Source organism: Scyliorhinus torazame, chromosome 10, assembly GCF_047496885.1.
Source record: "Scyliorhinus torazame isolate Kashiwa2021f chromosome 10, sScyTor2.1, whole genome shotgun sequence".
In the NCBI taxonomy this organism is placed as follows: Eukaryota; Metazoa; Chordata; class Chondrichthyes; order Carcharhiniformes; family Scyliorhinidae; genus Scyliorhinus; species Scyliorhinus torazame.
Window position 1 is genome coordinate 200,583,205 of NC_092716.1, and position 23,148 is coordinate 200,606,352.

A 23,148-nucleotide genomic window follows, 5' to 3' on the forward strand; every position below is an offset into this window, starting at 1 on the left:
TTGTCTCGTGGGAGGCCAGTTTTGCAGTTTCTGCCGCCCTGATGCGGGAGTAACGATTTCTGGCCTGCTGATGGACAACGCACGTTTCTATGGCGACGGAGAGGGTCAACTGTTTGATTTTGAGGAGCTGCCCCCGCAGGGAGTCGGACTGGACCCCGAAAATGATCTGATCCCGGATCATGGAATCAGCCATCGAGTCATAATTACATGACTGCGCTAGAATGCGGAGATGGGTCAAGAAGGACTGAAAAGTTTCATCCTTACCCTGAAGTCTCTGTTGGAAGATGGCCTGTTCAAAGCTCTCAGTCACCTCAATTTCGCAGTGGCTGTCGAATTTCAGCAGAACTGTCTTGAACTTCTTCTTGTCTTCGCCATCGGCAAACGTGAGCGAGTTATAGATGTGGATGGCTTGATCCCCCGCAGTCGACAGGAACAGCGCGATTTTTCTGGCATCCGATGCTGCCTCGAGGTTGGAGGCCTCAATATACAGGAGGAACTTCTGTTTGAAGACTTTCCAGTTGGCGCCGAGGTTGCCGGAGATCCGGAGTTGCGGAGGAGGCTGGATCTTTTCCATGCCGCTGGATGGCTGCTTGCTGGTCGTTGGAGATTCACTCGAGGTAGAATTAATAGTTCCCTGGTACCATGATGTGTGAAGTGAGTTGGTTCAACGTTGACTGCAACTGGATGCAGTGAAACTAGAAACAGGCTTCCGACACAGGAGATGGTCCAACACTGTTTTATTGAACTTGCTGATTGCTGTACATAATCTGCTGTGGGTTGACACTCTATTAATCTAACTGATGACCTCCTACTGGCTTGACCAGACTAGTTCTCTACCACATGGAGATGGTGCTCACTGGCTTGTGCATTCTAACTATCTCAGTAGCTGTGTCATGTGAGAGAGGGAGAGTCTTAATGCCTTGTGGGCTTTATAGTGGTGGTGTCCTGTCTGGTGATTGGTTGTTCTGTGTCGTGTGTTCATTGGTTATCCTGTGTGTCAATCACTGCCTGTCTGCATCTCATTATATACATGAGTGGATATTATGACAGGAAGGTTCACACCTGTCTACACAGAAAGTCCCGCACCTGCAGATATCTAAATTTGTTTCCCCTCACCAATGCAAACTTCTCCAGCGCCCTCATACTCGGAAAGTTCCCCTCTATAAACAAGTCCCCCATCCTCTCAATCCCCGCTCTCCACCATATTCGGAACCCCCCCATCCATACTCCCAGGGGCAAACTGGTGATTATCGCAGATTGGGGACCAGACCGATGCTCCCATTGCTCCCATATATCTCCTCCAATGCCCCCAGACTCTCAGGGCCGCCACCACCACGGGGCTGGTGGAGTACCTAGCCGGCAGGAACGGTAGAGGCGCAATTACCAACGCCCCCAAACTTGTGCCCTTGCATGAAGCTGCCTCCATACGCTCCCATGCCAGCCCCCCACCTACTTCCTGATTATGGCTATATTCGCCGCCCAATAATAGTTGCTAAAATTCGGCAGCGCCAGTCTGCCCTCTCCCCGACTCCGCTCAAGCACTACCCTCCTTAAGCGTGGCCTCGTTTTGGAAATCGAAAGCAGTGAAAGAGGGAAGGAGGAGCTGAGTGCAGATAAGCACAGGGTAATATGGGGGAAAGAACGGATATGGAGCCATAGATCGAGCGACGGGAGGAAGTATAACAACTCCCGGGAAGGGGGTCATCACACTAGCGGGGTAGCTAGCACCGGGATTCATGAGGAGGAAGGAAGCCGCAGCGCGTCCCTAGCAAAGGTGAAGGTGCCTGGCAGAAGGTGGGGGGGGGGGGGAGGGCAGTTAATGGAGACCGGTGGGTAAGCTGGGAAAAAAACAGGGGGAAAGGGGGGATTGGGCTACGGGAAGAGAGGACGAGGACGGAGGGGAAGGGGGGGGTGCACTGTAAGGGAGAAATAGATGAGGAGATATGGATGACATTAGACTGGCTACAGCAGGCCACACATGGCGACTTGGAACAAAATGGCACTGCAGGCAACCACTTGGGAGGTCCCTGGGCAAAGGGAAACCACGAAGTCCGGGGGCCATGCACAAGGTGCACGCACAGTTGGTGGCTATGTTGGATGCCCTCTGGACAAAGGGAACCCCTGGAGCGCAGGGTCCCGACCTCATGGGGAGAACAATGACCGCGGGCATTTTGGATGGCCCCTTAATAAAGGGAGACCCCAGAGGGCAGGGGCACGTCCACTAGGTAATTTTGGTTGATCTCACAGGAGCGGGGGGGACAAAATATAACCTGCAGGATAGTCACCTGGAATGTTATAGGCTTAACGACCCAGTGAAAAGATCCGGAGTCTTCACCCACCTGAGAAACATGAAAGCCGAGATAGTCTTCCTCCAAGAGACGCACCTAGGGAGAAGGACCAATGCGGGTAAGAAAGGGCTGGTTGAGTCAGACCTACCATGCCTGTTACGGGACGAGGGCCACGGGTAGACATTTTCCGAAATAAGAGGACGAAGTTTGTGGCGACAAAGACGGTTACGGACGGTTAGGGCATTGTACATCATGTTCATCGGTGCTCTTGATGGGGCAATGGTAGTCCTGGTCAATGTGTACGCTCCCAACTGGGACGGCACGGAGTTTATAAAGAAGACCATGACGGAAATCCCTGATACAGACACGCACCGACTGACCATGGGGGAATTTCAACTGCGTACAGGACCCACAGGTGGACAGGTTGTAGTCCAAAACAGGAAATGCCTCCAACATGGCGAACGTGATCTATTTATGGAGCAGATGGGGGCGGTGGACCTATGGCGGTGCACCCATCCAGGGTAGAAGGAGTTCTCCTCCTTCTCCCAAGTACATAACATCTATACTCGGATCAGCTTCTTTGTAGTGGGAAAACCGGTGCTTCCAGGGCTGTGAGGGCGGAATAGTCCACGATAGCAATTTCCGATCTCACTCCATATTGATGTGAGGTTGGAGACGGGCCGTGCCCAACGCCCCTGTGGAGGTTGGACACAGCGCTCCTGGCCGCTGAGGCTTTTTACAAGTAAATATCGCTGGCCATAGACGAGTATATTACTAATAAACAGAATGGGGGATCTCACCCTCCACTTTCTGGGAGGTGCTAAAGGCTGTGAACAGGGGAGAAATTATTATTTTTTTAAATTTAGAGTACCAAATTATTTTTTTCCAATTAAGGGGCATTTTAGCGTGGCCAATCTACCTACCCTACACATCTTTGGGTTGTGGGGGTGAAACCCACGCAGTCATGGGGAGAATGTGCAAACTCCACACAGACAGTGACCCGGGGCCAGGATCGAATCTGGTTCCTCAGCGCCGTAGGCAGCAGTGCTAACCACTGCACCACCGTGCCGCCATCGGGGGAGAAATTATCGCTTTTAAAGCACGAAGAGGCAGGGAAGAGAGCGCGGCTGGGCAACAGTTAGTTGCCTCCATACTGGAGGTGGACCGGCGATACTCCGAGGCCCCGACTGTAGAGCTAATGGCCGAGAGGAAAAAGCTACAGGTGGACTTTGATCTGCTCTCCACCAGGAAAGCAGTGCGCCAACTCTGCCAGGTACCAGGGACACTCTACGAACACGGAGCAACGGCCAGCAGCCCGCTGGCTCATCAGCTGAGAAAGCAGGCAGCCATGAGGGAGATTACCCAAATTAGCGATAGCAGAGGCAAATTAGTAGTGGAACGAGACAAGGTCAACTTCTCCCAGGCTGTACACCTCAGAGCCCCCAGTAGTGGACTCGGGGATGAAGCAGTTTCTTGATGGACTGGCCATGCCGGTCATGGGAGAAGACAGGATACGAGGGCTGGAAGCACAGCTAGAACTGGGAGAGGTCAAGGAGAGTCTTAGCTCCATGCAGGCGAGGATGGCACTGGGACTGAACAGTTTTCCGGCTGACTTATACAAAAGATTTGTGACAACACTGGCCCCGCACCTGCGCGAGATGTTCACAGACTTGTTGGCGAGGGGCACACTGCCGCCCAAGCTAGCATAAGCCTCAATCTCGCTGATACCTAAAAACGATAAAGACCCAACAGAGTGCGGTTCCTACAGATCCATCCCGCTACTAAACATAGACGCAAAAATACTGGCCAAGATCCTAGCCAAAAGGCGAGAGGACTCTATGCCAGATGTGGTTGCAGAGGACCAGAAGGCTTTGTCAAAGGCAAATAGCTAACTTCGAACATCAGGAGCCTACTGAATGTGATCATGTCCCCATCCGGGGAGAGAACGCGAAAAGACTTCGACAGTCGAATGGGAGTACCTCATAGAGGTACTGGAGCGGTTTGGATTTGGAAGAGGGTTCACCGCTTGGGTGAAACTCGTGTATAACCCCCCCATAACGGACAAGCACCGCCAGCTCTAAGTACTTCCAGCTGTACAGGGGCACAAGGCAGGGTTGCCCGTTATCCCCACGACGATTCGCCCAAGCGATCGAGCCATTAGTGATCGCGCTCAAGGCGGCAATGAATTGGGAAGGAATCCAGAGGGGAGGCAGAGAGCACAAAGTCTCACTCTATGCAGATGACCTGCTCCTCTCCATCTCGGACCACGGAGCAGTATGGAAGGAATCATGCCGCTTTTGAAAGAGTTTGGAGCCTTCTCGGGCGACAAACTTAACCTGAGCAAAAGCTAGATCTTTCCGGTGAGCCCGCAAGGGGGAGGGGCAGAACTGGAGGGGCTACCGTTTAAGAAGGCACAGCACAAAATCAGTTACCTGGGATCCAAATTGCTCACGACTGGACAGGGGTCCACAAATGGAACCTGACAGGAACTTAAAAAGGGCTTGCAGAGATGGAACACTCTCCCGCTCTCCCAGGCGGGGAGGGTGCAGATGATCAAAATGAACGTACTGCCCAGGTACCTCCTCTTGTTTGGACCCATTCCGATCTACATCCCCAAGGCCTTTTTCAACTCATTGGACGAACTGATTATGGTGTTCGGGTGGGGGGACAAAATGCAAGGATCCCAAAGAAAGTACTGCAGAGAACAAGATCCATGGGGGGCCTAGCCCTCCCAAACCTACAGTCCTACCATTAGGCAGCAACCGCAGAGCGAGTAAAAGGGTGGATAAAGGAGCCAGAAGTCAAGTGGGTGCTGATGGAGGAGGAATCTTGCAAGGGGACCCCTCTCCGGGCCCGAGACACGGTGGCACACCCATCCCCACCCAAGAAATATTTAACGCACCCAGTGGTGGTGGAAACACACTAGTTGTGGAATCAATTGCGACAGCATTTTGTGCTAACCAAAATGTCCGACAAAGCCCCCACATCTGCAACAACCACAAGTTTGCGCCGGTGCTCAAAGATGCCTCCTTCAAAAGGTGGAGACAGGACTGGTGGACGCTGACAGTTAGGGACCTGTACACCATCAGCAGGTTAACGACGCTTGAAGAGCTGTCAGAAAGATTCCAACTGACAGGGGTAACGAACTCGGGTACCTACAACTCAAAAACCTCCTACGAAAAGAAACAAGGTCGTACCCACGACCAGCAAGACAGTCACTGTGGAGGACCTACTGGACGTGGACACCTTAGGGAAAGGGAACTGCGGGGACATGTACGGACGACTGCTAAGGGGGGGCTAGTGCGCAACTGGACGAGACAAGGGAGAAGTGGCAGGAGAATGTGGGGTTTGAAATAGGGTGGGGACTCCGGAGTGAAGTGCTGCACAGGGTCAACTCCACCTCCACGTGTGCAAGGCTAAGCCTAATGCAGTTAAAGGTGGTACATAGAGCCCACTTAACCAGAACCCGAATGAGCAGGTTCTTCCTGGAGGTGGGTGACAGATGCGAACGGTGCCAGGGAGGCCCGGCCAACCACACCCACATGTTCTGGCCTAGCCCCAGACTTGCTGGGTTCTGGACAGCCTTCTTTTTGGTCATGTCCAAAGTGGTGGATTTGAGGGTGAGCCAAGCCCAAGAGTGGCAGTCTTCGGGGTATCCGAACAGCCAGATTTCTTCACAGGGAGGAGGGCCGATGCCCTTGCCTTTGCCTTCCTGATCACCCACCGGAGAATCCTGCTCAACTGGCGGTCAGCAGCTACACTCAAAGACTGGCTGTCCGACCTGTCGGAATTTCTCCAAATGGAGAAAATCAAATTCGCTATCCGAGGATCAGAAGAAGGCTTCCACAAAACATGGAGCCATTCACTCGGTTGTTCCAAGACCTGTTTGTAGCCAACAACTAGGAAGCCGAACATCAGGAGCGGGTACCCAAGACACACAAAGGAAGGGGGGGGGGGGGGGGTGTCAGGGAAACAAGGGGCTCAACCAAGCCCAACAGAGGAACCACAAGGGGGGGGGAGGACAGGGGTTACACTAAATGGAACCAGAGGGAAGAAAAGCTAATGGAAAACTGTTGGGGAGTGAAACGCAGGGGACCACAATTATTACGGCAAGCACTGCAAGGAAGGGATAAAGGAAAAGGAAGGGGAAACTGTGATGTATCTATGTAAATAGTTAAAACCAATCTTGATGTAATTACTCCTAGTATTACTCCTTAGATACTCTCTTGCGTTAATCACACTGTTTGTTTTATATACCAAAAACCCAATAAAAACATTTTTTTTTTAAAAGTGCCAGATAATGACCATCTTCACAGGAGAAAATTCAATCATCTCCCCTTGACATTCAGTGGCATTACCATTGCAGAATTCCCAACCATCGGCATCCTGGGGCTTACCATTAACCAGAAACTAAACTGAACTGGCCATATAAATACTGTGGCAACAAGAGCAGGTCAGAGGCTGGGAATTCTGAAAAGAGTAACTCACTTCCTGATTCCCCAAAACCTGTCCACCATCTACAAGGCACGAGTCAGGAGTGTGATGGAATACTCTCCACTTGCCTGGATGTGTGCAGCTCCAACAGCACTCGGGAAGCTCATCACGATCCAGGACAATGCAGCCTGCATGATTGGCACCATCCGCCACCTTCAACATTTACTCACTCCATCATCAGTGGATAGTGACAGCAGCGTGTACCATGTAAAAGATGCACTGCAGCAGCTCACCAAGAGTCCTTCGACAGCATCTTCCAAACCTACGGCTGATATCATCTGGAAGAACATGCGCAGAAGATGCATGGGAACATCACCAACTACAAGTTTCTTCCAAGCCACATACTTGGAAATATATCGCCATTTCTTCACTATCACTGGGCCAAAATCCTGGGACACCCTCTCGAACACCACAGGACTGCAGAAGTTAAAGAAGGCAGCTCACCACAATTTTCTCAAGTGCAATCAGGGAAGGGCAATAAAATGCTGGCCAATCCAGCATGTCCCATGAAAGACTTAAGAAAAATGGTTGCGGTGATGCATTGTACACATTGCTAAAAGCACCTGTTGGAGTTGAGTAGAAAGAAGAGAACCTCCAAAATCACACTTTAAATGCAACAACCAACTGACTGCAAACAGATCATCCATTGACTATTGTATTGGGCTCTAATCATGAGTGGAAGCACCAAGAATCTGAGAAAATTGTTTCTCTTGTAAATATTGTGCTTCCCAATTAACATATCGACTGGGAAATTTGGGCTTTTGTTAGCATCAAGCACTCCCATCAGGTGTCACCAGCTTTTCTGTTTAGTTCTGTACTAGTTTGCCCAATTAGTGTCACGTCAGAGACGTGTTCTACTGTAGGCTCATGTTCATACCAGCTAGAAACCAGATTAAAGCTATCTAAATTCATTTGACTTGGAGCTGTGCAGCCAGCAAAGGTTTCCAGTCGGCCATTCTAGATGAAAGAAAATTGCAAAGTCCTCACTACATCACTAAGTATTGATAACTCAATAATTGTCCAGTCATCCTTAATATTTATAGAGTTACAAAACTGTAACTGTCTCTCTCATTCTCTTATCCCCATTTTCCTTTCTATTCTTTCTGCACTTCCGAACTGTTTATAATAATAATAATCTTTATTGTCACACGTAAGCTTACATTAACACTGCAATGAAGTTACTGTGGAAAAACCCCTAGTCGCCACATTCCGGCGCCTGTTCGGGTACACAGAGGGAGAATTTAGAATATCCAATCCACCTATCTTAAGTTTATATCAGCCTGATTTTAGGAGGTGGCGCCAACAGAGAAAAGAAGATTGGCTAAAAATCCAGCTCCAAACTCATGGTGATAAAATAATCAAAATCTGGAAGTCTAAACCAGTTAGGTCAATCTTAGTTGCAATTTGTACGTTTCAATTTTACATTGCCCGTACAGAATGAATTATCTTGTCTATGGCAACAGCAGTTCAACTGTTTCTGGATGAATTAACATATCCTGAGTGCAACAGAGATTTTGCAGAAATATGTTGATAGTTGTACCATGCCAGTGTTTTCTATTTTGGTATGACACTAAACCATGCAGCCAAGTGACGAGCATAAGCCAGATTTAATAGCACTGTAATCTAACTAAACTGATAAATTAGGCAACGACAGATGGATTTTATTGTGGATAAATACAAAAGAATACAAACTGGAAAATGATCTATATATGAACTGAAGGCTTGTACGTTGGGAAGGTGGAGAGGGATTTAGGTGTCCTGTCAATCATATTATTATCAACAAGTCTGAATCCCATGAGTGTTTGTTACAGAAATAGAAAAGTTACTCTGACCTTGATCAGACCACATAAATTGAGGTTTTTTTGGTGCTGTACTTTAGAAAGGATATTGATATCTGTACTTTAGAAATTACATTGCTATATCTAACAGTATTCAGGGAAGAACAACTATGTTGATTGCTAGGCTTAGAACTCTTAGAAAAAGAATTGGCAAAGTTTGCACTCACCTTCGTCAGAAGCAGGGGAAAAAGATTGAATTGACCTGTGCTGCAGGTTTTTAATTTTTTTAGTGGCATAGATAAACTAGATAGAAGCAGATCATTAATTTAGATTGTTAATTTAAAAACCAGACGGTAACATTTAAAAGGCTAAGCTAGGTAGAAGAGAACGATTCCTCATTAAAAAACTGAAATAGATTCTGTGCCAAGACACATTGCTTGTATGACTAACTCCTTCAAAATAAGGCAAATCAATATTTCATTGGGAATTAAAAGAAAAGAAAATGCTTGCATCCATATAGAATCTTTCATCATCTCAGGACATCCCATAAAACTTCACAGCCAATGAAGTACTGTCATTGTTGTAATGTTGGAAATAGAAGATGCCCGCCGGAACCCCCATTGTAGTGAGAGATCAGGGTGCCATTTAAATGGCACCCCGAGCGCCTAGGCCTCCAAAACAATCCCGGATCCCCCCCCAGCCCGAATCCACCCCCCCTCCCCAATACCCATGCCGGGCAAACCCGAGCCGGCGTGTGCAGAAATGCCAGCATGGCACCTTAGCAGTGCCCATGCCAGCTGGCAGTGCCACCTGGACACCTTGGCAGTACCAGGCTGGCACCCAGGTGACACTGCCAGGGTATCCAGGTGCCACCAGCAGTGCCAGGGCACCACCCTGCCCAAGTGCATACAGCTGGGGGCCTCTGATCCCCTGGGAGACCCCCATGAGTGCCGTTCCATCCAGTTCCCGTTTGTGGGGGCCAGTGCTGAACGGCGCTTGCCCACGATCTCTGAAATAAAGGGGTTGAATCCCAAAGCCTCAGGTACCTCGGGAATCTGCATATTAGAGTGAAGCTTACTGCAGTCAGGTTCCACCTATGCATTGTGGCTCACTCAAGCGTTACTTGGATCCTCATGTACTGAAACCCTGCCCTTACATTTTATGGCAGAGCCCCCAGGTTCACCCCCGCCCCGCAGCATTCACCGGAAACATCTCACTTTTCCCTACATTCAATTTAGACCCCAAAAAGCTCCAAACCTCCCCTTGTATACCCATGATACTGCCCACACTTTCCAACGGGTCCGACACGAACAATAACAAGATGTTAGGGTACATTGACACTGGGTGCTCCCTGCACCCCCTCACAATCTCACGCCACTCAATCAACGGCCATAGTGCCATCGCCCACCACTGCGAACAACAGTGGGCACCACTGCCTCGTCCCTGTATACAACCCTGACGGGGTCATAATTACATTCAGCAACCTCCTAATATTACTAGAGAGCTGCCTCCACTTCACAAAACCCGATTGGTCCTCCAAAACCACCTCTAGCACACACACCTCCAACCTTCTCGCCAGTACCTTTATCAGGACATTCATGTCCGTATTTAGCACCGAGATGGGCCTATAGAACCCGCAGTCCAATGGATGCTTCCCCTTTTTCGGGATCAGCAAAATCGATGCCTGCGCCAATGTAGCCAGCAACTTTCCCTTTCCCACCACTTTACTTATCAAGCCCAAAGGTTGAGGGGCCAAATACATCGCAAACTGCTTCTAAAATTCCGCCGGAAAGCCATCCGGCCTCGGCACCTTCCTGACTGCATCATATGCTCCATCACCTCCTTTAGCCTAACTGCTCCTCCAGCGCCTGCCTCTTCCCCTCCTCCAGCTTCGGGAAGTCCAACCCATCCAAAAACCGACCCACATCAGCACCCCCCCCCCCCTCCTCCCACCCGGACCCAGCCCTATGCAGCCTTCATAAAAGGCCTTAAACACCTCATTTATTGAAATTTTACTCTAATTTTCACTATCCAAGTCATTTATATATATTTATATCAAAAAAAGTAGTTGTTCTAGCACTGACCCTTGGGGAGCATCGCTGTCAACCATCCTCCAGTCTGAGAAACAACCGTTTACCACTACTCTGTTTTCTGTTAACCAATTTTCTTATACAAACAAATATTGACCTTCCTATTCAATGAGACACAATTTTGTTAACCAGCCTTTTATGTCGCACTTTGTCAAATTCTTTTTAAAATTTCTATAGACAACATCCATTACATTCCCTTTATCAACCTTCTCTAGCACTTCACCAAAACATCCAGTTCGGGGGGTGGGGCATGTGATGTGAGCGTGGGAGTGATTGCGTTTCCACGATTTCTGGCTCTGCTCATCTATTTATCCTTGTGACCATTTCTTTTTCGTCTTTTCTTGGTTTACATGGTTTATACTATGTCCCGAGAATTGTTAGTTGGTGTTTCTGCATGATGGAGCTGAGTTAGAATGTTTAAATCCTTACTTGTTCATGCCGGGTGGAAGATGTTCGGGTGGGGCCCTGCCTTTAGTGGTGCAGTTGCTTTAGAGTGGGCTCCTACCTTGACGGTGCACTGTGCAGCAGCAAATGATGGCTACCAACGAAAATGCTGTTCTGGCTGAAGATCTCAGTCAGCTCTGCGGTACAGGTCATCAAGGCCTAGTTTCAAGAGTTGCGGGGTGCTTTTAGGCGGCAATGGAGGCACGCAAGGACGTTCTTGTATTAGAGAACTTTGACAGAGCACATCTAATCCTGTCTTCGAGACCAGGGTTGGTGTGGCTTTCCGACCATGTCCTGTGTTGTCCTGTTCCAGATGTCGGTCGTGAGGGGTTGGCTAAACCAGTCGAGTCATTTCACACAGCCGGATCGTAGGTTATTGCCTGGGTTCTGGTGAGTCGGCATGGTGGAAGAAATGGTGCCTTGTGCTTCGATCATTAGAATCCTGGAGAGATCCTGAAGCGTGTTCACTGATCCTGCCTCATCCTTAATTTGGGCTTTCTTCGTGTGCCTATGTTGAAGTCTTTATCCTGACGACTGCCTTGCATTTCTGCATCTCAGCTATTGTCCTGGACTTTGCTCCCTGTTGATCATATTGTAACCTGCTTGGTGTTGTCAATTATTTCCATTTACAGGGAGGTAAATAATGTGGGTGTGATACCCTGTACCATTGAGTATCCTGATTTAACAATTTCATGTTATGAGCCGAATGTTGAATGTGGGATTTGTGTACAGTCTTTAATGTTTTGGGGCTTTACATTGTCTGGCGATCCTTGTGTTGGAGGGAGGAGTGTTTTTTGTTGTCTGTTTCCCCCCCACCCCCGGTCTCGCTGAGAAGGAAGATGAGTGTAGCCGGAGCGGGGTGAAGCGCAGAGAGTTGGGAGTTGGTACAGTTAGTTTGTCCTCACTGTGATTGAGAAAGGACCCCCTAGTGAAAGCTAACCAGTTTGTTGGGGGGGGTTTCTTACTTTTTTCTTGTAATTTGGATCAGAGCATCCATGCTTTTTTCTCTTGGGTAACCCTACCCCTTTTTCCTGAGTGGTCCTTGTTGTCAGGGTGGGTTCCCTGATGCAGGGTGGTAATGGGCTGGCCCTCGCAGGACGCCCCCTTCGGCGGGTTCCCTGACAGCCCCTTCTTCTCTGAGACGGGGCACCCCCCCTTCCGGCTGGATTCAAGTGATATCCTTCTTAGTCTCGGGCCTTTTTCATTATGGGTATCAGTGTAATTCTCCCTTAGTTCTGGGATTCTCATGTTTTTTATTCCTCTGTTATTTTTCTTCGAAGCGATAGGTATGATGTAACTCTGTGCTGTTGACTGTATCCTGCTTTGGTGCAGACGGATCTTGTATCAGTGGAGGGAACATGTTGGGGATGTTGTCCTCAGCTCACCCAGTCTTTTGGTCATTGGACCCAAAATGTTAGCTCTTTTCTCTCCCTACAGATGCTGCCAGACCTGCTGAGATTTTCCAGCATTTTCTCTTTTGGTTCAGATTCCAGCATCCGCAGTAATTTGCTTTCACCCAGTCTTATTTGTTTCAATGCTTGCAATCATTTCTGTCCTGTGCTGCACCTGATTTGGATTGATACCTATGGCTTTTTTTCTCTTTTTCTTTTGTTTTGATGCAACAACTATAAAAACTTGAAAACTTCAATAAAAATACATTTTTTAAAAATCCAATTAAACTAGTCGAGCACAATCTGCCTTTGACAAATCCATGCTGGCTATCCTTAATTAATTCAAGTCTCTCCAAATGCCTGTTCATTTTTACCCAATTTTGAAACATTCCCCACCACTGGTGTTAAACTAGCTGGCCTTTAATTATTACAACCGTCCTTCTACCCTTTTTTCAATAAGGGTGTTACATTTGCCACTCCCCAATCCTCTGGAACCTGCCCATTTCTAGGGCTGATTAGAAGTTTATGGCTAACCCTTCTGCTATCTTCACTCCCACTTCCTTTAGCAACCTAGGGTGCAAGTGATCTAGACTAAGCATCTTATCAACTCCAAGCATAGTCAGCCTCTCCAGTATTTCCTATCTCTCAGTTTTCACCCCATGCATTACCCCTCATACCTTTGCAATGTACACATTAAAGTATTCTAGTCTTGTCTTGTGCCTCTAAGTCTCTATTGGGACTCACTCCACTACTTACTACCTATTTAGTATTTACATGTGGAAGATTATTGAGTTTCCTTTTATGTTGACTGCCAACGTATTCTCCTATTCACTCTTTGCCAGTATTATTTTCTTCTGCACTTCCCCTCTCAACCTATTGTATTTGATTTTTAATTTTTTTAATATTAATAATCTTTATTGTCACAAATAGACTTACATTAAAACTGCAATGAAGTTACTGTGAAGAGCCCCAAGTCGCCACATTCCGGCGCCTGTTCGCATACACCAAGGGAGAATTCAGAACCTCCAAATGACTTAACAGCACGCCTTTCGAGACTTGTGGGAGGAGACCGGAGCACCCGGAGGAAACCCACGCAGACATGAGGAGAACATACAGACTCCGCAAAGACAGTGACCGAAGCCGGTAATCGAATCTGGGACTCTGGTGCTGTGAAGCAACTGTGCTAACCACGGTGCTACCATGCCTCCCCTTTTGAATAATTCACCTGATCTGAATTCACCCTCACTCACACCATCATGCACTCTCACAGTGGGTGAGGGTGAATAAGTGAGGACCCTGGGCCTGCGAGCGAGCCAAAAGCTTGCACTCTCACCTTATTATACACTAATACACACCTTTATTTATTACTCATTGGTTTTTTTGCTCAGTAAGTTATTTATTTTCATACCCAAGGTACTTTTTGAATTTCATGTTCAGTGTTCTGTCAAATTTTCTTTCCATAATTTGCTTATTGTCATGTGAGAGTACCTTTAAGAAATGGGTGTTTATAAATGTGTGTGTATATAAGTATCTGTAGTGAGAGTATCTTTAAGAAATGGGTGTTTATTACTGCAGTGATGTCAGAGAGTGGGTGGAGCTGGGCTGTCTGTCAGCTTTTTACTTTCGTTTTAGGCTGTTTGCTGCAGGGTGTGTTTTAGTTTCGTTTTCAGTTTTGGAGCTGAAGCCAGACAGAACAGGTATACTGTTGATCTCTCTGCCATGAAAAGACTATCTCTTGATCATTTGGTGAATTCAGAATTATAAATGTTCTCAGTAGTGAATGTAAACCTAATGTGCTTCCGGTAAAAGGTGCTTTAAGTATTATGGATGTTAAAAGGAAAGCTTAAAGGATTACTTAGTGTTGTAGTCTTTGGGGGTTGTATTTGAATTAATGGTTGCTAAGATGTTCACTGTATATTTTAAAAAGGTTAACTTGAGTTCATAGAATAAACATTGTTTTGCCTTAAAAAAAAATACTTTCCCATTTCTGCTGTACCACTTGTAGAGTGGGCCGTGTGCTCTCCATACCACAATCTATTAAAAGTTGTGGGTCAGGTGAACTCCATGATACACTTTGGGGTTCTTTAAATCCTGGCCCATAACAAATTGGGGGCTCGTCCAGGATAAATGTCTATCTATTGGATTGGCTTTGTGAACTTAAAGACAGTGAGGGGTGAGCATATTGTGGTTCCTTTTCAGGTGTGGCATTTTAGTTTAAGTAGGGAGTGTGTTGTGAACAATGGCTCTTTCAGAGGCTCTGAAGTTTTTTGGGGTGGAGACGGTCATACGCAGTACCTTACGGACAGAGACTAAAAGCAGACTGTTAGATTTGGCAAAAACATTGCAGTTAACATTACCTGACAAAATGCGAAACGATGAGGTAATTATGGTGATGGCTAAGCATTTAAAGTTGCCTGAGATACAGTCTGACTCATTGGAAATGGCAAAAATCCAGTTACAGTTTAAACAAATGGAACATGAGAAAGAATTAAAGCAGCTTGAATACGAAAGAGGGAGAGAGGAAAAAGAAAGACAGAGAGAAGAAAGTTAAACAGAAAGAATAGCCCTAGCAGAACAAAAAGAAAGAGAAAGGGAATACAGATCAGGGAACAAGATAAAGAGAGTTAAACTTCAGAAAATGGCCAAGAAACATGACAGTCAGTTCAAATTGGCAGATGTAAAGGGAAATGTACAATTGGTGGATAGTGATGAGGATAGTGAGAAGGAGCGTCAAAGCCGAAGGCTTGGTGGGGATCTATTTAAATATGTCCAAGCATTGCCAAGGTTTGATGAGAAGGAGGTAGAAGCCCTTTTTCGTTTCATTTGAGAAGGTAGCTAAACAAATGAAATGGCCACAGGACATGTGGGTATTACTGATTCAAACAAAGCTGATAGGTAGAGCTTGTGAAGTGTTTGCATCACTACCGGAGGACGTATCTGAGACGTATGAGGAGGTGAAAAAATCCATCTTAGGTGCATATGAACTAGTGCCTGAAGCCTACAGACAAAGGTTTAGAAATTTAAGGAAAGAATTTGGTCAAACATATACATGGAGTTTGAAAGGATCAAACAGAGTAATTTTGATAGGTGGATAAGGGCTTTGAAAATAGACCAAACGTATTAAGCTCTCGGAAAAATTATACTTTTGGAGGAGTTTAAAAATTCAATTCCTGATGTAGTGAGAACTCATGTGGATGAGCAGAGGGTTAAAACTGCGAGATTAGCAGCAGAAATGGCAGATGATTATGAATTAGTTCATAAATCAAAACTTGGTTTCCGACATCAGTTTCAGCCGGTGAGGGATAGAAACTGGGGACATGAGAAATACTCAAGTGGTAAAAGTAAAGGTGATCTGATGGGAGATAATAAGGGGAGTGTACCTCAGATTGAAAAAGAAATACAGGAGGGTGGGAAAAAAATGAAAAATTTCAAATGTTTTCACTGTAATAAACTAGGCCATGTAAAGTCACAGTGTTGGTGGTTGAAGAAAAGCATTGGGAAGGCTGATGTGGTAAAACAGGATAAGACAGTGGGGTTTGTTAAAGTGGTTAAGGAAAGCCCAAGTGAAGCAAAGGATGTGCAAAAGATTGTATAGCCTGATCAAGAAGTGATTGATAAGGTGCCAGATCTCTTTAAAGAATTTACTTGTGTGGGTAAAGTTTACTCATGTGTATCAGGAGGAGCAGGTAAAGAAGTCACAATTTTAAGAGATACAGGAGCTAGTCAATCTTTAAAGGTAAGAGATGAGGAGTTATGTCGTTTGGGAAGAATGTTGCCAGAAAAGGTGGTAATATGTGGAATTCTGCGTGAGAGGAGTAGTGTTCAATTATATACGTTAAGGTTGGAAAGTCCAGTGAAGAGTGGTGAAGTGGTAGTAGGAGTAATAGAGAAACTATCTTGTCCAGGAATATAGTTTATCTTGGGTAATATAGCTGGATCTCAGGTGGGAGTGGTGCCTACTGTGGTTGATAAGCCAGTGGAAAATCAGACAACTCAAGTGTTGAAGGACTAATATCCTGGGATTTTTCAAGCTTGTGTAGTAAAAAGGTCGCAAAGTCACAGGCTAAGACAAGAGGAGAAACCAGAGAGTGAAGAGAAAGGTGAAGTGCAATTATCAGAAACGATTTTTGATCAGATGGTTGGAAAAGAACAGGTGGAGGATGAGGCAGATATTTTTAGTTATGGAAAATTGGCCGAGTTACAACAGAAAGATGTAGAAATAAAACGGATGTATCAGAAAGCATACACGGAAGAGGAATCTGAGTGTATACCAGAGTATTATTACCATAAACGTGATGTCTTGATGAGAAAATGGAGACCTTTACATATGCAGGCGAATGAAAAGTGGGCAGAAGTTCATCAAGTAGTATTGCCGGTAGGGTATAGAAAGGAGGTGTTGCGACTTGCACATGAGGTACCAGTGGGAAGACATTTGGGAATAAGGAAAACTCGAGCTAAAATCCAGAAACATTTTTATTGGCCTGGACTACATAAAGATGTCGTCAAATTTTGGCAATCATGTCACACATGTCAAGTGATAGGGAAACCTCAAGCAGTGATAAAACCAGCGCCCTTTATACCCATTCCAGCATTTGAGGAACCTTTTGCAAGTGTCCTAATTGATTGCGTAGGACCTCTTCCTAAAACAAAAAATGGGAATCAATATCTTTTGACTATAATGAATGTGTCTACTAGGTTTCCAGAGGCCATTCCAGTACGTAATATTACAGCTAAAAAGATTGTGGAGGAGTTACTTAAATTCTTTTACTAGATATGGCTTACCTACAGAAATATAATCGGATCAAGGATCAAATTTTACCTCAAGGTTATTCAAAGAAGTTATGGATAGCTTAGGAATAAAACAATTTAAATCAACTGCGTACCATCCAGAATCGCAGGGAGCGTTAGAAAGGTGGCATCAGACATTAAATATAGTGTTGAGGGCTTATTGTCAAGATTATCCAGAGGATTGGGATAAAGGAATTCCATTTGTACTGTTTGCAATTAGGGATGCACCTAATGACTCAAACAAATTTAGTCCTTTTGAACTCATGTTTGGTCATGAGGTAAGAGGGCTACTTAAATTGATTAAGGAAAGATTGGTGAGTGAGAAATCGGAAATTACATTATTGGATTAAGTGTCAAATTTTAGGGAACGATTAAATAGAGCAGGTGAATTGGCTAGACAACATTTAAAAGTTGCACAAAATGTGATGAAACGGGTAGTTGACAAGAAATCCAAAGTTCGTAGTTTTACCAGTGGAGATAAAGTTTTAGTGTTGTTACCAGTGGTAGGTGAGTCTTTAAAAGCTAGGTTTTGTGGACCTTATCAGATTGAAAGGCAATTAAGTGAGGTGAATTATGTGGTAAAAACACCAGATAGAAGGCAGACTCACGGAGTGTGTCATGTGAATATGCTTAAAAGGTACTTTGAAAGGGAAGGAGAGAAAAAGGAGGAGGTTTTAATGATTCTAACACAAAGTGACGAACCAAATCCAGATGACTGTGAGTTTGACATACCTCAAATTAAATTGGAAAATGAGGGTGTTCTTAAAAATTGGGATAAATTGTTGAGTTACCTTCCAGAGGAAAAACAAACTGACCTGAAAGAGTTATTGATATCACATGGGCAAGTTTATGGAGATAAATTGGGAAGTACTAAAATGGCTATACATGATGTAGATGTGGGAAATGCTGTTCCGATCAAACAACATCCATACAGACTTAACACTTTAAAATTGGCACAGGTTAACAAAGAGATTGAGAGTATGCTTAAAAATGGCATAATTGAAGTGTGCTGCAGCCAATGGAGCTCACCCATAGTGATGGTACCTAAACCAGATGGTATCCAACGGTTGTGTGAGGACTGTAGAAATGTTAATGCAGTTACAAGAACGGGCTCTTATCCTATCCCACATTTGGAGGATTGCATTGAGAAAGTTGGACAATCTGCTTTTATTTCCAAATTGGATTTACTTTAAGGTTACTGGCAGGTACCTTTATCCGAAAGGGCGAAGGAGATTTCAGCTTTTGTGACTCCAAATGGTACATACCAATTCAAAGTTATGTCATTTGGTATGAAAAACGCCCCAGCCACCTTTCAACGGTTAACTAACAAAGTTGTTTCAGGATTACCCAATTGTGCGGTATACATCGACGATCTGGTAATTTTCAGGCAGACATGGAAAGAACATTTAAAACATCTGATGGAGTTATTCGATCGACTTCTGGAGGCGGGTTTGGTGATAAACCTAGCCAAAAGTGAATTTGGAAAAGCCCAAGTCACTTTCCTTGGCCATACAATTGGACAGGGTTGAATGATCACTCGGGATGTGACCCTCGAGACAAAGGGAAATAATGCGATTTCTTGGCATGAGTGGATTTGATCGAACATTAGTGCAAACGTTTTGTAGCGGGGTTGCTCCACTGATGGACTTGCTGAAGACATGTGGAAAATTTCAATGGACAGCGGAGTTTCAACAGGCATTTGACTACCTGAAAACAGTGATAACCAATGCTCCTCTGTTGGAGAATTACAAGGGACTCTGATCAGATTGAACTAAAGTATCTGACTTTAAAGAGAAATGCCGAGGTGTAGAGAAATGGACGTAACGTGCAAGGACCTTCTTGTTCAAAGAGACTGTCAATTGAGACGGATTTCAGTTGGAAGAAGAAGAATGAAAAAAAAATGGACTATATTATTATACCTGTTTGTGTGTGTTGTTTTTTTTAAACGATAAAGTATATTTACTGTGTGCATTTCTTAAAGGATGGTGAAAAGGTGAAAAATAAAACCATCTTGAAGTTGATGGTTTATTTTTTTTTTCTTGGGGGGAGGTGTCATGTGAGAGTACCTTTAAGAAATGGGTGTTTATTACTGCAGTGATGTCAAAGAGTGGGTGGAACTGGGCTGTCTGTCAGCTTTTTACTTTCTGTTATAACCTGCCTGCTTACCATTGGCTGGGGACTGATGACAATCCTGTGGGAGTATGAGCTTCCCCAATGAGGGGGGCGGAGAAATCATTAGTAGACTCCCTGTATAAATAAAGCTGGCCAGTTTGGAACCAGCAGGAAGGAGTAAGCAGCAAGCGAGGTTGCTGCTGTTGTGTATATATATGTTATTGTAAATAAATGTTATTTCTTTGTATCCTTGAAACTCGTGCTGGATTCTTCGTGGCCCTCACAAAACTGGCGACGAGGATGGGATCAACGCCAGTGGCCGTCGAACATTCCTCCCCGAAGGGAGCCTTCTCCAGAACCAATGGATGAGGAGCCATGTCCGTGTCAGACTTGTAGGCGCCGACCCCGCCGCTGAAGCCGGTCCTGGGGGCACCAGAGGCGCCGTCGTTCCAACCGAAACTGGGACCAGCCCAGGGGCCGTACCTTCCATGTGGATGAACCTGCGGCGACAACTCCTGAGGACGTGGAGACGGAGGACGACTGCCTGCAGCTGCATTGTGTGGCAGCTCACCGTGTGGACCCCATTAAGGTGACAGTACGGGTCAATGGTCACCCGCTTGAGGTGGAGTTGGACACTGGCGCAGCGGTCTCCGTGATCGCCCAGAGGACATTCGACCGCATCAAGCAGGGTATACAGACCCTTACATTAACCGACACACAGGCCAGGTTGGCCACCAACACGGGGGAACCATTGGACATTGCAGGAACTACGATGACCCCTGTTGTTTATGGACACCAGGAGGGGCGTTTCCCACTTATCGTGGTGCGCGGCCATGGGCCCAGCCTGTTGGGTCGGGACTGGTTGCGCCATTTGAGCTTGCAGTGACAGCACATCCTCCAAATAGGGGAAAATAAAATGTAGCCCGTATCCAAGTCGAACCAGGAGCCACGCCGCGCTATTTCCGGGCGTGCCCGGTGCCTTACGCCTTGCTCGAGAAGGGGAGCTCACTCGTTTGGAAACATTGGGTATTATCAGGCCCGTCCGTTTCGCTGACTGGGCAGCACCAATTGTACCAGTAATGAAGCCAGATGCCACAGTTCGCTTGTGCGGCGACTATAAACTTACAGTGAATACGGCTTCCCGACTTGACCGATATCCAATGCCTCGCATAGAGGATCTCTACGCAAAGCTTGCAGGTGGACTCTCGTTCACAAAATTAGATATGAGTCACGCCTACCTACAGTTGGAGCTCGACCCTGCCTCCCGACCATATGTAACGATTAATACACACTGGAGCCTGTATGAATATACACGTTTGCCCTTTGGATTATCCTCTGCCTGCGCTATTTTTCAACACGTTATGGAGGGCATTTTGAGAGGTTTACCGCGTGTCGCTGTCTAATTAGATGACATAACCAACCTTTTCACCTCAGCTTCCAGAGCTACCACCCTGTCGCTCTGGTCCGAGGCGGACCTCTCCAACCCCAGAATAATTTTCTCCTGCACATCCACTTTCCTTCCCAAGCCTTCGATGGTCCGCTACATATTGTCCGTTGCCAGCACCTCCTTCATCATTGTGTGGAGCTCCGTCTTGAGCGCCTGCTTTATGGCGCTTAGCTCCTTTTTAGAACCTTCTCCACTCTTCCCCGTGTAGGGGGTGGTCGCTGCGTCCTGCGCCCGCTCCGCTGTTGGGCCCACCAGCCTTTTCCCTTTCCAGGCTCGCCCGAACTTCCGTCTCGTCTCGTGGGGCCGCCTGCCTGCGTGTCCGCCGCTCCTGCATTTTTCCCTCGCTGCTGCTGCTCCTTGCGTTTCGCTGTCCCTTCGCTTTGGTATTTTTTCTTCCAGCCATCTGTCTTTCTCTCTCTACACACTGCTGTTCCTTACCCTGAGGTTGCTCTCTCTTCCCCGCTCCTCTACACTCGCTGGGTCTGGTCTGCTTCAGGATTAGGTTTCTTTGTTCCTCCCCCCACCCCCCCAACCCCCCGGCCGGGACGAACAGCTCCTCAAACACAGTCACAAACACCCCATGAGCTCCAGCTTCTCTGAAACGCCAAATATCGCCACCAAAGGGTCCGGGTCCACCTCCTTCTCCACTGTCCTGGCTAAGACCGCACACACTCCCGCCCAGAATCTTCCCAATTTTTCACAACCCCAAAACATGTGCCATGATGCGCTGGCTCCCGCCCACACCGCTCACACTCATCTGCTACCCCCTGAAAGAACCCACTCATTCTCGCCCGAGTCATATGTACCCTGTGCACCACCTTAAACTGTATCAGGCTCATCCTTGCACATTAGGAGGTCCCGTTTACCCTTCGCAGTGCCTCACTCCATACTCCCCAATTGATCTCCATTCCCAACTCCACTTCCCATTTCTCCTTGATCTTCAACACCCGCTCGCCTCCCTGCTTCCCCAGCCACTTATATATATCCCCAATTCTTCCCTCCCCTTCCACATACGGAAGCAGCAGTCGCTCCAGCAAGGTGTATCCCGGCAATCTAGGGAACCCCTTCCAGACTTTTCTTGCAAAGTCCCTAACCTGTAGATATCTGAACTCACTACCCATCGGCAGCTCTACGCCCCCCCCCCCCCCCCCCCCCCCCCCCCGCCCTTAGCTCCTCCAGACTGGTGAACCCTTCCTCCAAATACAAATCCCTCACCTTGACCAGCCCCACTTCCCTCCACCTCCTCTATACACTATCCATTCCCCCCCCCCCCCCCCCCGGCTCAAACCCATGATTCTCACACAGCGGCGTTAGCACCAACATTCCTTCCACTCTAAAATGCCTCCTCAGCTGATTCCACATACATCTTCACCGTGGACTGCACCACTGGGCTCCCTGAATACCTACTCGGAGCCATTGGCAATGCTGCCGTCACCATAGGCCTCAAACTAGATCCCTTACAAGATTCTTCCTCCATCCTAACCCACTCTCCCCCTTTTCCTTCCCACCACCGCCGCACCTTGTCCACATTCGCCGCCCAATAATAATGAAGCAGGTTTGGCAACGTCAATCCCCCCTGCTGCCTCTGTAGCAGGGTCCTCCCCACCCTCGGCACCTTCCCCGCCCATACAAAGTCAGAGATGATTTTGTCCACTTTCCGAAAAAAGGCCTTTGGTATAAAGATCCAGAGAGCTTGAAAGATAAACAAGAACCTCGGCAGAATATTCATTTTCACCATAGAACATAGAACAATACAGCGCAGTACAGGCCCTTCGGCCCACGATGTTGCACCGAAACAAAAGCCATCTAACCTACACTATGCCATTATCATCCATATGTTTATCCAATAAACTTTTAAATGCCCTCAATGTTGGCGAGTTCACGACTGTAGCAGGTAGGGCATTCCACGGCCTCACTACTCTTTGCGTAAAGAACCTACCTCTGACCTCTGTCCTATATCTATTACCCCTCAGTTTAAAGTTATGTCCCCTCGTGCCAGCCATATCCATCCGCGGGAGAAGGCTCTCACTGTCCACCCTATCCAACCCCCTGATCATTTTGTATGCGAAGGGTCCACCACTTGGACCCTCCCCTCCAACGTTAAGTGCAGTGTATCCTACCTCTTAAGATCCTCCCTGGCCTCCTCCACCGGCTTTGTTAAGTTCCACTTATGGAGCCCCGTCCATTTCCTCGCTACCTGAATCCCCAAGTACCTAAACCTATCCCTCGCTACCGTAAATGGCATCCCCCCTAAATTAGCCTGCTTTGCCAGCTCATTCACTGGGAATACCTCGCTTTTCCCTACATTCAGCTTGT

General features: G+C 46.8%; 1 protein-coding gene across 3 annotated transcripts in view; it reads left to right on the forward strand.

Annotated features, from left to right (window-relative positions):
• The window catches only part of elp4 (elongator acetyltransferase complex subunit 4), a 500,372-nt gene that overhangs the window by 376,955 nt on the left and 100,269 nt on the right, over nucleotides 1-23,148 (forward strand). The window contains exon 10 of one of the 3 annotated variants that reach the window (XM_072466249.1): nucleotides 13,416-13,463. The exons of the other annotated variants lie outside the window; for them this stretch is intronic. Coding sequence (XP_072322350.1) covers nucleotides 13,416-13,448 — 33 coding nt within the window. The 3' untranslated portion in view covers nucleotides 13,449-13,463. Of the gene's footprint in view, nucleotides 1-13,415; nucleotides 13,464-23,148 lie in introns of those variants that run through there. 3 annotated transcript variants of the gene reach the window in all.